The 19,395-nt window shown below is 29.7% G+C and overlaps 1 protein-coding gene across 3 annotated transcripts in view; it reads right to left on the bottom strand.

Moving 5' to 3' along the window:
* The window catches only part of Sec6 (Exocyst complex component Sec6), a 37,384-nt gene that overhangs the window by 4,417 nt on the left and 13,572 nt on the right, over window positions 1-19,395 (bottom strand). For all 3 annotated transcript variants that reach the window (XM_076450759.1, XM_076450758.1, XM_076450760.1), the window contains 12 exons: window positions 17,343-17,605; window positions 16,410-16,515; window positions 13,421-13,504; window positions 12,317-12,390; window positions 11,635-11,730; window positions 9,948-10,014; window positions 9,670-9,762; window positions 8,925-9,018; window positions 4,758-4,828; window positions 2,641-2,786; window positions 1,088-1,159; window positions 389-544 (listed from right to left, as the gene is read on the bottom strand). In XM_076450759.1, the coding sequence (XP_076306874.1) occupies window positions 389-544; window positions 1,088-1,159; window positions 2,641-2,786; window positions 4,758-4,828; window positions 8,925-9,018; window positions 9,670-9,762; window positions 9,948-10,014; window positions 11,635-11,730; window positions 12,317-12,390; window positions 13,421-13,504; window positions 16,410-16,515; window positions 17,343-17,605 (1,322 nt within the window). The remainder of the gene's footprint in view (window positions 1-388; window positions 545-1,087; window positions 1,160-2,640; window positions 2,787-4,757; window positions 4,829-8,924; window positions 9,019-9,669; window positions 9,763-9,947; window positions 10,015-11,634; window positions 11,731-12,316; window positions 12,391-13,420; window positions 13,505-16,409; window positions 16,516-17,342; window positions 17,606-19,395) is intronic.

Genomic DNA, 19,395 nt, shown 5'->3' with positions numbered 1-19,395 from the left:
TAAAATTGCCATTTTTAGTATGACAGAAAAACACAATCCTCAAATTTTAAAGTAGACTTTTGGAATATATTAGTTATACAAAGATATCTAAATAAAATGTGTATGTCTATATAATAACTGTCAATTACACTCACGCTATTGTTTTTATATATAGAAATGAATTTTTCAATATGCATGTTGAGATCTGTGAAGCACCATCAGAAATTCAGCTGATAAAATTAAGTTTAAAAAGAGAAATAAACTGGTTATATAATAAAGATTTATTATATAAATGATTCTTTAACATATTAAACAAATTTTTTATTTATCATAAATTTGCATCATACAGTCAATTTTTAAATTTTTAATTCCAAAATACACTATTTTTTTATCAAAGAATGTGACTTACTTCTGAAGAATTGCTGTAATATATCCTTTAGCTACTCGATTCTGTATTCCTGAAATCAGTAGGTCAAAATTGCGAGGCCACAAATGAGTGTAATCATGACAATAATCTTCCACAGTTGCACATATTGTATCTACAATGTTTGTGCTACTCAACATCCTATATACAAATGCACAAAATAAATATGGACTTCAGACCATTTTTCACTATTTGTGTTACACATACTACACATGCAATAATTACCAACTGAAGCAATTTAACATTACAACACATTCTTCATTAAATTATGTAAGTTCATATTGCAATAAAAGCTCTATTGAAACTGTAAGATGCTGACATATTGCTAACATAAACAAGTCATTTTTAGTAATAAGTCAAATCTGTAGGGTATGCAAAAAAAAAAAAACAATATTTTAAAACATTGTAAACACAATACACAAACTTTTGAGTTTTTAGCTATTTACCTTCAAAACTTTCCTCCAAACCTACTTGTAGACTATTTTATAAATGGTACAGCTAGAATTCATTTGAAATCAAACACACATTATAATTATTCTGATATATTTATTGTTTACTTACAAACATAAACTTCCAGCATTTACAAAGAAAGTTCATTATATAATTATTTATTTATATTTTCATAACTGTATGAAACATACTGATACATAATAATGAGCACTATAAACAGACTGTTAAACCTACCATTTCTTTGTCAGTAAGTCATTAATTTCCTTATCTAAATCCAAAAACAGCTCATCCTCCAGGTAACCAAGACTGAAAAAACAAATTATCTACAGGTTTTTCATAATTACAGAAACGGCTTTTACAAACATTAGGTAGTGAGAAACACTATTTTAATAGGCTTAATGAACATGAAAATTATAATATTCAATTCAATATCAACAAGTTTTACAGAATATGTTACACAATATTTATTTAGACAGTCCTATCTGCTAAAATAAAATAAAACAATAGAAAAAAACCTTCAAAACCAGCTCTTATCATTCACATGTTTATCAACCTTCCTCTTCAGCTCACTTATACTTACAGCATCCACAACATCTGAATACAACCTACTCCAAAGGTCATTTACCCTATTAGAAAAACAAAACTATCTCAGCTGAAAATGACTTCAAACCTGTCAAAATGTATACTTATGCCTCATAGTTCTGCCATTCTCATGATTAAGGATGAAAAAAAGATGTGTACATTTAAAATAGAGGAAAAACAATAACAACTAAATATTTTGCATCACGTATAATATTTTGAAATACCATGGTGTCAAAGTAAACGTAAGTATATGTAATGAATACTTATTATTGTGCAGGCCTATAAAGTATAATCTGGTATTATGATAAATATGTTTTCTTAATTTTCTTCAAACTGTTTACATTACATCAAATTAACTGTATAAACAATGTATCAAAAAACAAGAGAAGACAGAAGGAAACTTTAAATAGATTAAGTGTTTAAGTAATAAAAGAAAATGCTTTAAAATATGTTTGTCACCACCAGAATTAACATGCCTTTTTATTCTATACAAGAACAAAACTATACATAAAATATAATCAGATTTTTAAGCATACAAACAATTGTGGTCAATATGAAGAATAAAAAGAGTAATAATATGTTACAGTGTAATTATACAGATGGTGTCACCATAGCAACATATGACTAATCATAAATGACTACGTATGATGAATTGCCAAAAAGAGTAGACAAAAGGCTGTCTACAGGGCCAACTTCTTTAACCAGTCAGTCTGTAGATACTAAGATTAGGTCACAAAAGGGATACTAAACTTTGCAATTTGTTGTGTCATGACATCAGTAAAATGTGCACATGCCATGAATCACAAGAAGAATTATGTGCTCTGTAGGCTACAACATAGCATAACATATGAACTTCAAAAGTAAAAAAACCAAAGCTATTTGTTACCCTTAATTTTGATTTTATTTACTCTTGAAACAGAACACTTCTTGGGATTATGCAGAAGTACATCTAGTGTACTTGAATATTCAGCTTAATTCCACCTTATAAACCAATGTAAAATTAATATTATTATAATTTGGCAAGTAATCAAGAAAGCACAAAATATAAATACAAACAACATTCAAATACATTAATTATTACAAGTATGTGGCATAACAATATAGTTTATTATTGAAAAAAAAACATTTTACTAAAAGAATGTACATGTTGAAGCAACAACACTTTAAAGAATCTATTTGTTATTATAATAAGAATTTAAAGTTACGTGTCCATTTTTAGGCTCTCAAATACAGTCATTGCTCTCTGAAATATTTTTTCAGCCTCGTTGTCATGACTACCAGACTTCCAGTACCTCTGACGTAATCGGGTTGCTAGTTCTCCAAATTGCAAACAGTTATTGGCTATTGCAATCTGTTTAGAAATAAAATAAATATGTGAATAATATTTTACCAACAAGACATTAACCCCAAACTTTTCCCATTAGTGATTAATTTAGAAATTAGAATTCATACATTAAGCTCATAATTTTTTGAAACACAAATGAAGACCTGTGCATGATTTTCCTGGTAGTTATGATACATTTAAGGTCAGTAATGAAAAAGGAAAGTTCATGTTTGTTTTTTAATTTCTCGCAAAGCTAGATGAGGACTATCCATGCTAGCTGTTCCTAATTCAGCAGTGTAAGACTAGAGGGAAGGCAGCTAGTGATCACCTGCCATTGCCAACTGTTAGGCTACTCTTTTTACCAATTTTACCAACAAATGACTATCACACTATAACACATCCACAGCTGAAAGGGTGAACATGCTTGGTGTGACAGGAATTCAAACATGCAACCCTCAGATTATGAGTTGAGTTCTCTAACCAACTGGCCATACCAGGCCAAATTAATACTTACATGTACACTCTGGCAGCACTTGTACTAGCAATTCACTTGATGTTTAAATTTTACACAATTATATTAAAATATTTAATTTTCAAAAATAAATAGTAATAGGTTGTTTTAAAAGTAGTTTGTGAATTTTTGGGCTTTCATTGTCATAGCAACAGGTTTTCTGTTGATAAAGTTAAGAATGTACATGCATTCTAGAAACTTACTTAAGTAGATATGGTTGGAAATAAAACAAAAAACACTTATCCTAATTTGATATAAAAATTAACTAACAAATTTGTATTAAGTTGCATTCACACTACATAATACTAACAAATAACAATGTAAAAGTCTTACAGATTACACAGCTTCTAATACTAGATTCAACAATTCTAAACTTTCTTCTTTCCCTCTATTAATGCACAAGATACTTATCTACTATATAAAGATGACATCTGTCATGCCAATATCTTGGCTATTGTAGCACCAATTCAACACACAACTTGTATAAGATAATGGCATTTTATGCCAAACAAGCAAGTTTGCCTTGTTAAAATTCTTAAAGCCATGTATATATAAAACTGACAATACACTACTTTAGGTAATAATTAAACTTGAGCATACGTCAGTAGAGAGGCCATGATAAGTAATGAAAAAAGGAATCAGGTATATGCTCACTCCACACTTGATATTGCTAGTGTACCAAAGTCAAAATTATTGCCTAAGGTTTCCCACTGTGTTTTCTTTGTTGTTAAGGAGATACATTGATGTAATATCATCAAATGTGGTCCAATCCAAACCAATGGATACAACTCTATAATAACTAGTATGTTCTACCTGCAGCACATTACAAGTTTGAAAATGCCCAAATAAAAGCTCACTTCTTCAGCTCAGTAGGTTAACAAAACAAAAACCAGGAAGACAATTCAAAGAGAATATCCAAAATTCATAATAAAATTCACTGTTTATAACATCACAATTAACTACAATTACCTAAATACATTAATGCATTAAAATACATTAAAAGGTTTATCTTGTACTATCCAGCCTACTTTAAGATATATTTAATAATTTAAACTTTATTTGGTTTAAAGAACATATTCCAATAATTTTAATTTGGTTTGTATTTATTTTTACACATATTCAATTAAATTATCAAACACAAACAAAATAAAAGAAATTGATATACTTGGTTACATATTAATAGTAAAATATTTAACAAGTGATTTTTTTACAAATTTCCCATACATAGTTATAAGTGGTATGTTATTCTTTGATAGACTGTTTAGGCAAAGTATTCATAATGAAATTTTGTAGAATGGATGGCAACTGCCTGTTGTGAAGACACAAGTGTAGAGGATGACATTTTGAAAGTCTTCCGCCTTTCGTCTTCAAGCTTTGAAATGTCGTCCTCTAAACTTGTGTCTCCACAACAGGCAGTTGCTGTCCATTCTACAAAGTTTCATCACGGTATGTTATTACCTTATCTCAATCAAATAACTGAAACATACCATGTAATGTGTGAAATATCTAAGTTGGCTGCGATCCTCAAAATGCTTTGTTTTGTATTCAACAATAGCCTCTGTAAGATGATAAAAAAAAATTGGTTAGAAAGCTGGTGAAGCAAAAAAAAAGTCACAAACAAACTGCTATGTTGGAAACATGGAAAACAACTTTACTTTCTACTATTATTATTTACTGTTCCATAAAATTTGTATTTGATATTGATTTTATCTTATTTTCTTACTCTTTAAATTGCAGTCAAAGACTTACGTTTTCAAAGTTTAGCAACAACAACAACAACAAAAATTCATGAAATAGTGCCTAGATGTTAAAAAGAAATGCTGAAGCAAACATTTTAATTTAATCAATAATTTAAACTATAATATGCTACTCAATAACAGAACCTAAAGACTATTTATATACTTTCAATATAAAGTTATACAGAAGATTTAACTGAAGTAAAGGTCAAGATACCAAGTCAATTTTAAATACTCTCCAAGAGATGTTGAATACAATCAGTATTTACAGATTAATTAGCCAATTTACAAAACCAATCATATATGAAGACAATTTGGACTTGCTTCTCCTGACTTAATAACTTCATTTGATGCCAGATATGGAGACAGTGTTGGGAAAATTATAACCTCTTTGGATCTTCATATTGGTGACTGATTTAGTTTTTGGTTTTTAACTTTACAAATAAAAAGTAATGAAGCATTTACACTCAAGTTACAGGAATTGTCAGTGCATGAGAAATTTTTTGGTGCAAAGAAATACTGGGCTATTTGCCTTTCTGACTTCAGGGAATCAAACTCCATATTTTAGTGTTGTAAGTCCACAAATCACTGACACACACTGGGACTTTTTAGAAAATGTAAAGTTATTAACTACAATGGATTTTATATTAAAAGTTAGTTTTATTTTCTGCATTCACAACACCCTGATGTTACTAACTAAAAGCTTTTACTTTCACTTCAGCATTTACAAATGTTGCAAATATTCCCTAAAATTAAAACAAGTACTTGTTTAACTATTTATAATCAGTTTCATGATATTTAAGTAAAACAACTTACTCACAATCTTATGTTTATTATTTAACCTTCACTGAATATAATTTGATATTCTAATGACTAATATATAAGTAAAGTGCATGTATACCATAATGATGTACAATGCACCTCTTGAAACAATTTCAATTCACTGTTTAAACCATATATTTGTGAGTGCATATGTATACAAGCTGTTGAATTTTAAAATTGACTGTGTTATACTTACGGGTAAGATTCTGTCATGGAAACCATGGATTTTGTAATTTTAAAAGATGTCCATAATGTCTAAAATGTTCCAGATAAAAACATAAAATCTGAAGAGGGGAGAAACCAAAATTCCTTACTTCCTTTAAGATCTGCATTACAAAAAGAGTCGACTTCTTAACTAATAAAGTTTCTTGTAACTGAGTATGCAAAAGTGAGGAACATTCATGAGATTCAATTAGAGTGAAAGAAAAAATAGCAATGTCAAGTACAAACAAAGTACTTAAAACTACTGCTATGCAGAGAAGTTATAAATATCTATAATAGTAGACTGAAGTTTTGTATAGCATGTAATGTCTCTGTAGATTATGAATAAAAGACAAGCTGTGTTAAACATCTAGAAAGTGCTTTACATAAATGTAAAGGCACTAAACCTTGAACTGGCTGTGGGAAAGACAGAAAAGATATAAAATAAGTGAGTGAACTGTTTATTGTAAAGGCTGGAGAACAGATGGATTGTATGACTGCAGTTTACTGACTTATGAAGGTTTCTGCACTGCTAACATTTTATTGCAAGTATAGAAAGCTCTGTGAAAAAAAATCAGTGCTTTAGCTACCTTGGATCATCTCCAAACAGCATACTTGCCAAGACTTTCTGAAAAACATGTAAATGACCTGAAAGAATTTCTGAATGTACATTTATAAATTAGTCTCGGAGCAGATGAAACTATTAATCCTTTCGCAATGGGCTCAGTATAATATACACAGTTTCACATGCTAAGTATTTACCCTATAACTGTTGATACAGTATGTGTACCTTCACAAAATTTAGTAGACGTTTAGTAAAAATTACAAGTTTTTCATACACAAAAAATCAGATTTTTTAATGAAATATTTTTACTAAAGATTTGTTTATAAAAATATTGAGTTTGTTTGGTTACTAGTCTAAGTTCAAAGTGATTTCATGTTATGATTAAAAACTATTCTTCATCCCATAAAACTCAAACATTATTTGTCTAATCTCTAGAAAAAAGTATAAAACTTTGAGCAGACTAAAGACACAACCTACCTCCTTGAAATCTTGGATCGAAAGAACATGGTAGCCTTTTCACAGATTAAAATGACTGAGAAAGCCATTAGTGGGACATTTTGAGCTGTCAATTGGTTATTCACATGTGATATATTGCAGTAAGAGTATATAAAATACCCTTTATGAAAATGGAAATATGTGAATGGGGCCACTGGGTTTAATTCAGTACATAGGCCATATCTCAGCAAAATAAAAAGATACTAGGTTCTTATTTTATACTCTAGCTTGTCAATATTGGTAACATGAGTGCCTAATTTCTATGAAACTATAGACTTAATATTTTGACATCACAAACATCTAACTGTAACCAGTGCTGTATTCAACACACGACATGATTCAATAAATCTATATTTAGATGGGTTCTTTTACTATTTGCTTTTAAATTAAGAAATTAACTCATATATAATATTAAAATTTGAATTATAATCTACAATTTGTTTGCAAACTTACTGACAACATAAATTCATGAAATTGGAGTTCAATAAGATTTGAATGCAAGTCAACAAACCAGATGACATGGCCTTTGAGCCATAAGCCAACCCAATCAGGTAAATGCTGAAAAACAGAAGATCTTTCAGACTGCTAACTTTAAGACTATAGAAAATGTTTAAAAATATGAAATTTACTTTTTTAAAAAAATCACTGACTTTATCACTGACAATGTTAAATATATAAACAAAACCAGGGAATGAAATCTCAGACCCTTTTCAAATTGTAGTATATGTAACATGCACTGCAGATTTTCTCAACTTAGTGGGTGATACCTTGAGAAAAACACAAACACTTAGAAACATAAATGAATTGGTCATTGTTATAAAATGTCTATTCACCACCAACCCTACCTGTAAAGCATGGTTCTGTAACTTATTACAAGTTAGAAAATGGGAAAGTGCTTTCAAAGTCACTTTGGAGAAAAGTGAGCAAAGCTATTGTTCAACTGTTAAAGATGTGGTCACTTTAAGTAAATCAACAGAAGTAAAAAGCACATGTTGCAGCAACACATTCATTGTACCAAGAATAATGACAACTCTCACCACTTAAGAAGATCCATAAGTCAGATTGCAAATGGTGACAAATGATTTGGCCAATCCTGTCTATCAAGCAAAAACCTTCAATGACACAACTAACACCTTGTTAGCTCAAATAAAAAACCCTTCATAAAAACAGCAATAAATTTGAAGGCTGTATGTTGTTGTGAACAGTTTTGACAATCTACCACCTGTCTATTTCAAAACCTGCAGAATGTTTAGTCCAAATCAAGTCAAACATTCCAACCCTACATCACTAAATGTGTTTGTGTCTATTCCCAAGTGTAAAGACAATGCATTAATAAAAGATAAGTTTTGTAGATACAACAACAATACAGTTACTGAAATAAAGTGCCTTGGAATTATGGAATTTTGGTGTAACCTGAAAGATCAATTTAAGTATGACTGTAGCTCTGAGGTTTTAATCAGTACCTATGAGCAAAGCAGACTACCACATATCTCTGTGATCTTACAAAGATGTCTTGAGAGATGACAGGCACTCAAATCAAATCTAATATCTTAGTTATCTACAACATCCTGTTTCAGAACCACAGAAAGCTGTAAATACAAGTAAATAACCATTTCACACAACAACAATCTTTTTGAACAGCCAAGTTCATATACAAGGTTTAAAAGGCAATTTAGTTTAAATGCACAATATGCATATACTTCCCTGATTTACTGCTTCTTGTCTGCATCCTGAGAACTTTTACGAAAAATACCAATTCCAAAAGAATATAGCTTTAGTTGCAATTACTATCACAGTTTATCACAACATATTAATTGTTATAGTGATACACAAACCTTTATACAATCTGGTGACTGAAACCACTTGCTCTATGCTGACCATAAGTACCCTTTCAACAAGTTCTTGGTTCACAGTTTTGGCTACTTGAATCTTAATAGCAAGAAAAGGAAATATAATTAACAGTGAAGTATAAAGAAGTCCACTCATCTAAGTACAAGAATTAAATTTATTTCTTACAGAAGGTAAACAGTTGTAATACAAATAACTTTAAAATGATCCTTGTTTTCAGATTATAAATAATGACTGTGTGAATTCTAAACAAATTAATAAACCAATGAGACTTTAACTGGTGTAATAGAGCAGTGTTTCAATCAACTAGGTCAAACATTATCAAAGGCAAACCATATTTCATATCAGAATAGTAAATACAAGGGAAACTAAGTTATACTAAACAGTCCTTACACTTTGAAATGTTGTGAATAAGCAAAGTTACAATTCATCGTTTTTTAATCCAGCTATGTTGCTTAATCATTACACATGAATTTAAGAAATTCTGAATTTGAGAAGAAATGAAAATGAGTTTAGTGAGATGTACTTTTATTATTGTCAGAAATTAAAACAACCTAAGATCCATGTCAATGGCTTAGACAAGGTTATAAAACACAAACTGAACAATTTTGTAATGATAAGCTGAATTGAAAACTAGAATCAGGTTTAATTAAAGTATCTCATGTTGTAAAAATAAATTTTTTCTGTTGTATTAACAAAATATGTGACAATTTAAGAAAAAGCATAACATACATGTTGGTCAATCATTTGGAACATTATCACAGGTAAACTGGTATGAAAATAGCCCTCACTGTCTGCTTCAGGTTCTGAATCATTTCTCCAATCCTATCAAAGAAAACTCTTATATTAAAAATATCTTGTTACTGACACTCAAAGATTACACATGACTTGTAAAATTCAACAGGCACAAGTGATTAATAAATATTTTTTTTTGCAAATAACACTAACATATCCTTGGATAAAAAATTTATTCATTACTTGGCACATAAGATAAAAAGACTTTTACTTACCTTCACATCTGACATAACTGTATTCTTCATCCAGTCTTGATAGTTTGTTTCAAGCATAGATACATACCTCAGTGAAGGTAAAAACAAAAACAGATATATACAAGTAAAACAGTTGCAAACAAATCTATCAAATGATAAAATTTACAATGTATTAATACTAAAATTTTTCAAATAAAAATACCCTCATTTTTCAAACATGCCACAAGGATTACTTCACTGAATGACCACAACAGAGCATGCAAGTACAACAGTCACTATGACAAATTAACAAGAATTTTGTTACACTTTCACCACAAAAAGACAAAGATTATGAAAAATCACTACTTTTTTTGATAAATGTTACATACAAACTTCATCAATGCCAACTGAAGAGAAAAAATCACAATATTACATTAAGAATACATAATAATCATTTACGTATCAGTAAATTATGTTATACAATCAATTAGCATGATCACTAAAGTAAAGTAGATACATCTTAACATCAACTATTACATATGAAGGCAATGAAACATTTACTGTTGTGCATTAAAATATTTTTTAGTTTTAACTACTGGCATCATACAACTCTTCATTTCTTATTTCTTGAACAATTTGAAACATAACCAAACTTTAAAATTTATTGAACTACAAAATGAAATTGTAAATATTTTCAACTTTTTAAAATGAAGTAAATTTGTTAAAAACCTTTATTATTTTGTTCTCCTTTTACAAACATCAAGATGCAATTAACACTCAAATATTTTTTATTTTGGTATTGCATTTTCTTAGAGTACAAATATTTAATTAAACATCTTTTTTAAATAATCCTTGTACATTAAATTGGCTTCTTACTGGAAACAACAAAACTTTAAATTATATTATTTTTACTTCATGGTTGTTCATCTCCAGAATATAATGCCATACATAAATTAATAGCGTTATTTATATATTTATTTTAACCTAATATAAAACTATTAAGCTAAATTACTAAAGTGAGTTTAGTCTGTCCCAAGTCTCTTCATAATAAAATTGTTTCTTTTTTGGTAGAAAATATAGGTTAAAAGTAATTCATTTATCTTTCAAGGATTTTTTTTGTTGTTGTTCATTGAATGGTGTAATCTCTTTCTTAAAACGATTTTCCTCATTCTTTTTGGGCATGGTTCAGTAAACAGAGATTTTAGAGCCTTATATAAACAAAAATAACATTAAATATTATTTCTTTCCACAACTCATAAATCTCATACAGTAAAATAGGACTGCATTTAACTAAACCTTAAAGTACACAAGTAAGAAAAAAAATTAAATTAGTGTTTATGCCAGCTGTGAATCTGTTAATTTCTTACTGAATGAGTTCACCTGTAGCTAAAAAATACAAAAACTTTACTTAGAAAATCTCCTATAACTACTTCAGTGTAAAGACTAAAAATGGTACACAAATTTACAGCAATAATAGTTCTTAAAGTAAGATAAAATGGAAGCAGGTTAATTTTGCAACTACAAGGTTTTTCTTTACTTTTTACAAGTGTTAATAAATAAATGTCACCACATTACATCAGCAAAGAATGCAATGGCACTAATATATAAATTATACATTTTGAGTTCACTAAACTAAGAGAACAAGAGAATGAAATGAATTATGAACTGATGAAGCTCAACAAGGTTAACAAAATTCCTATTCAATTATTATTCTAAAATCATGACTTACCGACAAATCAAGTTCTCCACTATAGTGTTATCCAAAAGTGGACCATATTTCTTTACGTCAATCATTAGGTCAGGATGACCCATAAGTTCAGAACTTCTGTTACATGAAACAGTCAGAAGTAATTTAAAAAATCTTAAATGTATGTTCGAAACAAGAATAAAAAGCCAATAAAGAACAAAGTTATGAAAGTTAATATTGCTTTCAGAGTACATTAAAAAAAAAATTAAATTTTGTAGGTTCACAGTGATGAAACTACTAAAATAGACAAAGCCTTAAGCATCCCTTTCAATTACAAAAGAGTCAGCTGATATAAGTGTGATACTTTTTATAGGGTAATGCACTGTATCATTTCTAAATCTTCAAATTTCCATCTTTTATATTCCAGTATTTTTTCTCAGACAGTATGATATTATAAAAATGAACATAAATGTACAATACTTTCCTGAAGACCACAAATTTTAACTCACTGACTACAGCTGCTCAAAACACAAATGGAATTTTTGCAATCCATAAACTGTATATGCCACACTTGTATTCAACTGCCTGAGGCAGAATGTACCCTACATGATGCATCAACAGTTAATGGATTAAACTTTTCTGCTTGTAATCATAAAGTGATAATCTGTTAAAATAAAACAAAAGAATCACTTTCTGATATAAAAGAAGGAAAATTCATACTTACTCATACACATTTAACCAGTTGAGAAGTGTGATATATTCATTACCTTCTAGTTGGTTGGATATTATATCTTGCAGCTGCTCAACAAAAAAGCAACAGGATCAGAATTAGTATTAAAATGAATTCTCCATAAATGTTTTTTTAGCATTCTTATTATGAAACTAAGTTTTAATAACAATACAAAATATGCTATTGAATAATAACTTGAAACTTAAATATCTCCTGTATATTTACTTGTATAAAATTCTTCACATTTAATTACATTGGATGTGTAATCAACTTTGAATCAAATTTGAATGCAAATCATAAGCCATTAAAAATAGAATATGAATTTGCTTTTTCCCATCTAGATGAAAACATATAAATAACAGTTTATTATAGTTGTCTGAAAGGATTCTCAAAATGAAAGATTTTTTATACCAGAAGTCAAATCAAATATGATTTAATCATTAAAAGTTACATAAAAATAGTTTTTCACAAAAAATGCCTTCACACTACACTTCTAAGATACTATTAAGTTTTCTAACAAAGTAAGAGCTGTTTGAAGGACTACTTTTACACTCCACTGTCAATTTGTAAATCAACACAATTCTTGTTCCATACTAACACATTAGTTTTGTTACAAAAGAAGCTAAATTCAAGTTAATAAAGAACAAATACTGCAACTCTGAACTATAGCAGTTCTCAGCCACAAGAAGCAGCTATCTCCTGAAATGGTTCTATGTGATTAAGTGGGAAACATGAGAATTGGTAAATAATATTCAACATTTGCACTGTTCATATTACAACACAACATCAGTCATTTGCTCAGGTTGTGGCTCATGTTCTTGAGCAATTGTGGTGTTACAGGTACAAAGGCTGTTGTGTTTCTCTGATCAAAGTATTCCAAGTTATATGAACATGTATTAAAACACAATGTGTTGTTTGATGTATCCCCCCCCCTTCTTCACAAAATAAAGGTGCATGATGTAAGAATAGAAAAGTTTGCAGGCAATGATATTATACCAATCAAAGAACACCACTACCAAATTAGATCCAACCCACACAGAAGAAAGCAATAAAACACAAAGTAATGTTCTGATTCTGCTCCTGTTAAAAACAACTTACATGTTTGGATAGACTATCATGATACATCTTCACAAATTTTTCAACTATGTAATAGGAAGGTGGAAAACATGGAACACAAGCAGTCTGAAATAAACAGTATTACATGGAATAAGTACTTCAGAAAACACTTCTAAATCAAATCTTTATATGTGGAATAATTATTTCCAAGAAAATAAATAGCAATTACTTATTAAATGACAAACTTTGTTGGTAAGGAAAAACAACGACAGTCAAAACACGCATATGCTAAATCAGCTCCATGCATTCAAACCTCCATGAGAGGTTTCTGAGTAATAAATACTATGAATTTCAGATTAAACTTTATTAACATGAAGTATAATAATTGTAATAAAACACAAAAAAACTGGAAATTCGGCATACATTTTGTAGGTATCCAAATATAATAAATGGGTCTGTTTCTTTATTTTTAGGTACTCCCATACAGCTGGCCAAAAGCTAACTGCATTATTTATCTTTAAATTTAAACTAAGAGATTAAAGAGAAGACAGCTAGTTAACAGTACCCACTACTTATTCTTGGGTTAGTCTTGTTTGACCAAACTGTGGAAATTAATTTTATTATTGTAATGTATCCATAGCACAATTTGTTTATTTGAAGTAATAAAATGCAAATAATGGGCCTGCAGATCCACAGTCAAGCACACCAACTACTGAGACATGACCAACCCAATTAATGGAAACAGTGCACTTAAGCCAATAGACATCATTATGTTGATTTGTGAAAATACTGGTCACAGGCAAAATTCTTCTGTCAAATAATAAAATATTTTTATATTTTGGCTTTCTGATTAATATGTTTGGCTATAGTAAAAAACAACATTTGAAAAGATTCAAATGATTGCCACACATACACAACAGGGAATCCTCAGTAACAATAGCTCTTGAAGTTTGGAGTAAATTAACCAATGCAATCTTTTGAGTTTCCCTTTTTATTAGCTTTATTTTTGTGTGTCAGCAACACCAAATGTGGAGCTCAGATATGCCTGATTTGATTTTATTACTCATCAGGATCTCTACCAGTCTACCCTCAAATTGAAATTCTTTTAGGCAGGATTAGAATACAATGATCAAAGAGGTGACTTCCTGCATCCAAAACTAAAATTAGATCTCAAGTCAGTTGAGAGATGATAGAGTTAGAGCTAAAAGTTTGAAAAAAACAAAAAACTCCAGGGTGTTCTACAAGCTGTTCAGTCATGGCTAGAAAAATAATAATTACACACTTCAATCTAAAGAAGGTGTTAAAAGCAGTGAATACGTTAGGAAATAATGTTTATTCTTACAACAGATACCTAAATTCAAAATTGTCCAACAGTATTTCAATATAAAAGTTAAATTTATATATTTTGTTAAATTATTTGTGTGTATAATTAAAGTTTCACATTTTCGATCAATAAGATGTCTAGCAAGAAAAATAATAATATAAATTCTGGGAGTAACATTTTAGAATTTGTTTTATACAATGATGACAAACATAAAAGAAATATATTAATTATAATTATTTGTTTCAACATCATAGCATGAACTGTTTGAAATGGAAACTAGAAAATTACACTTCAGTAAATCTAGTTTGATGGAACTTAATAAAACTTTTCTCAAATGAATATGGCCCAAATTTCTATGCAAATATTTGTCATATAGTATCTAAACAGACACATAAGAGAGAAGTAAAATACTGTGCAGGAACTCTCTTGTAAATGGTAGCATATAAAGTCCTTTACAGTCACTGAATATTATAATGGCAAAACTTAAGATAAGAGACCTGGATATAAAATATTGATTTTCTTGAGATATCATAGATTTAGTTCCTTAATATGGATAATGAATCAGCCTTAAAAAAAAGTGCACATATGTCATTGAACATGTTAAACTAATACTTTTATTAAATTACATAATGCACAAAAGAACACAGGATACTGAGAAAAAACAGATAATCTCTCATGACTATTACAATTTTTCTGGCTTTCTTACTATATGACAAAATCAATTAGATATTAGATCAATTATGGGAATAAAGTATACAGTGGAAGCAAAATAGACAATTCCTTGTACAGTACACAATGTAACACAAGTCATTTGATAAAGAAAAACTTTGGGTTTCTATTGGTTATACATAATGTTAAATGTTAGAGAAAATTATTGGGAAGTTCTGAAAGAGAAAATGTAATAAGTAAGCACAGGAAGAGGAGTCAGAGTTTCAAGTTTACTGCTCTGTTATTAACAACATTGAAGATAATAAAAATTATGCTTTGCCTAATATAGTAATGATACATAAAATTTCATACTTCTCAGATGTGTGTTAAATAAATTAGAGAAGAAATTAGAAAGCAAATGAATGACACAATTCAGATACTAAGAGAAATTGAGAACTTTTTTTAATATTTTGTTTGTTTGTTTGTTTTAAATTTGGCACAAAGCTACACGAGGGCTATCTGCACTAGCCGTCCCTATTTTAGCAGTACAAGACTAGAGGGAAGGCAGCAAGTCATCACCATGCACTACCAGCTCTTGGTCTACTCTTTTACCAATGAATAGTGGGACTGATTGTCACATTATAACACCCCCATGGCTGAAAGAGCAAGCATGTTTGGTGTGACTGGGATTCAAACCCAAAACCCTCAGATTACAAGTTGAATGCCTTAACTCACCTAGCTATGCTGGGCCATTTCTTAATATTACTTTATGAAATTGATAACTATAATATTAAAATTTAAATTATTGCTATGTTTTATCATACACCATGATAAGGAAGTGCTTCAATTAAATTTTGAATATAACTCAGTAAAACATTGTGACATGCACAGAAAAGGATACCCATATGGAAAGAGTTAATGCAGTAGCCCATATAATAAAACTAAAGTGTGTTTATTTTTGACTAATATCTCATGACTATCAATAAGAAACAGTAAGAAATTACTGTTGTTTGGTGAGTACTTAGTATCAAACAAGCAATTTGTTAAACATAATCTTGCCTTTACTACTTTTAAGTCTTCTAAAATAAGTTGTCTGGTGACTTCTAAGTGTCGAACCAACCACATTTTATTTTCTGATCTTTCTTCAAATTGGTTTCCTTCAATCCTAACAAGAAAAAAATCCGATCAAACTAATTTTCATCAACATATATTAAACACAGTTTGTCTATCTTATATTGTAACAATTAAAAATGTACACCATATTTAAATCAAACAAACTGATTCATGGAAATATTCTAAATCCTTTAAATTATTACTTTTTACAACTGGTTAACAGATAAAAAAGGTGGTTAAGAAATAAACAAAAATAGAGAAAAAATGAATAAATCTTTGTAATTTGAATAAAATAAAACTGTTGATTATTCAACAATTCTAAAAATATACGTGAAATGAAAAATTTGAGTAAAACATTTAAGTTTTGTTTTTTGTATTGCAGTTTTTATAACACAGCTTTATTTAATTTGCCATTGTATACAGTTTGGATGAAATTATTTCAAAGGTTGAGTGATATAATAATACTTCTAATAATGTACTTGCTAGTGACTGCAGTAATAAAACATTATAGAATTTTTAACAACTTAATACTGGTAGTGAATGAATAAAATTGTTTCATACTGATTCTGTAAGAAAAAGAAACACTGATAATTTTGATATTCAAAGACTTCAAAGTTGAATTTGAATTATTTTGCCACTATACTCAATAACAATTATCTTAAATAATGTTAAAAATATAGTTTCAATTTACTTAGCTTCACAAAAAAGTACTTTAATCACAATACTCTAGAAGGGTTAATAGAATTATCAAATCATAATGAGGTTCTCACTAGAAACTAGCAGTTTACAAAAGTAGAATTCAGATTTCTTTTTACTAAAATTTAAAACAGAACCTTAATTGTGTAACACTGTGAAATATATAATATTTTTTTTTCTAACCTATCTTGAACAGACATTTCTAAAATTTCGAAACAACGTTTCTTCCATCTCTTTGGACGTCCTGTTGGCATAAACCCAGTGGTCTGATGTCTGGCAATTGCAGCTTCATCAGCTCTCTCTTCTCTTTCAATTATTCGAAGAGCTGTTACAATGACCTGTGGTTCTTTGCGAACAGAGTTCAGGGTACGACGAAGTATTAACCAAAGTTGTTTGCCCAGATCTTCAGAAAGTTTTTCAACATCAGAGAAGTATTGTTTTAGCATCTAAGATAAATAAAAATATTATGTTATTCTACATCACAAGCACAAAGAAAAAACAGAATAATATTTTGTAACATATTCAAATAATTATTTTTAAACATATCAAAATGTAATACTAAAAATATGAGGAATATCACAGCAATTTCATATTCTGGGTATTATATTTCTAAAAATACAAAAAAAGTGTGTAGTAGTAAGAAAGACACAAGAACTTTAATAAACTTTATATGTTGTTTTTAAGCATATACTGCTATAGAGAATTTTAATTGGTTCAGTGAACTATGACACAGACATCATAAAGTCACTTCGTCATTTTACACATATTTTAAGTAGAATTGGATGATTAAGTCAGTTTATCAATATAATCAATTACCTACCAGTATTAATTAGCACCACATAAATAATCAATTATTTTAAATAAAATTTGTGTTTCTTATTATTGCAGTTTTTCATTATTCCAACTATTCAAGTCTTATATGAGAATAATCGATTAGTTAAATGTAACCAATTAATGAGCCAGACATATAATTATCAAATTCCACTAGTTGCCCAGCTCTAATTCCAACTGCAAAAGGTTTTCAACTTAATTTATACTCTGGTTATTTCTCAAAAGAAACACGTGCTTATAAGTATTAATTGTAACTCACTATATAAAGAGAATTAACTTTTGCATAAATTACTTAATCTTACACTAATTACTTTGAACTTGCTGATATTAACTACTGATCAGAGAAGGATATGCACTTAGAAGAAAATTAAAAATCAATCAAGCAATCAGTATAACTAATTAAAGTTCACATTTTCCTTACTTGTTTGCAAATAGATACTCAACTCTCTGCAACAATAAGCTCTATTATCTAGCACATACTGCAGTGAAAAGTCCTGCACATGCCACAAGCTTTGAATAAAACTCCCATCTCTTCACATGCCAATCTATTAATCTAGTAAATCTAGTACCGTGAGGGAAAGTTGAAAAGAACTTTGAAGAGAGAGTTCAAGAGTACGTGAAACCGATTTAATTAGTTTTCACGTCGTAAAACTGGTTTCGAAAAATAATTGGGAAACGTATTATAAACAATTCTCTTGCAAATTGGATGCCATTTTGTTTTAGTAGGAGGAGACCTCAGCTAGTCACTGAGCAAGTCAGACGTGCCAATATCTCCGCCAATATGCTATTCAGAACAAAACGTTCATCCTCGCCAGTCAGGCCGTTAGTGCCGCCGGTAATCGTCGATGGCCTACCGCCAAACCTCACGCCGTACCAAGTCGCCATGTTCATTGCCCGAGCCAAGCTTGGGGCAACCATCGAACCGTCCAGGACCCATATTTTACGCCGGGGCAGAATCCTCATCCAACCAGCTACTACTGCAGACCAAATTTATCTGTGCCAGCCATGGAACACTGAATTTAAAGTAATTTGTTCCCCCACTAAAAGTCCAGTCAATCTTTATTCTGTATTCCTCAGGGACATCGACCCATCAATTCAACCAGAAGAAATTAGACAAACCATAGAACCCAAATACAAGCCAAGGTATATGCAGTTCATCAAATTTATTCCAAGAACAGTAATCATCCCACACACTTCATGAAGATAGTGACAACGTTGAAGTACAGTGCTGACTGTATTTTACGTGATGGCTGTTATTATCATATATTTCATTTTAGAGCCGAACGCCCACATCGACGACCACTCAATAATGGTTCAAACAAAGCACCTAGATATCGCAAACAACCAACGGAAATTGTCCAACATGAAACAATCAAAATACCGCCGAGTCCAGACCTTATTAAAA

The sequence above is a fragment of the Tachypleus tridentatus genome, chromosome 8 (assembly GCF_004210375.1).
Source record: "Tachypleus tridentatus isolate NWPU-2018 chromosome 8, ASM421037v1, whole genome shotgun sequence".
In the NCBI taxonomy this organism is placed as follows: Eukaryota; Metazoa; Arthropoda; class Merostomata; order Xiphosura; family Limulidae; genus Tachypleus; species Tachypleus tridentatus.
This window is presented reverse-complemented; position numbering and strand designations above follow the sequence as displayed.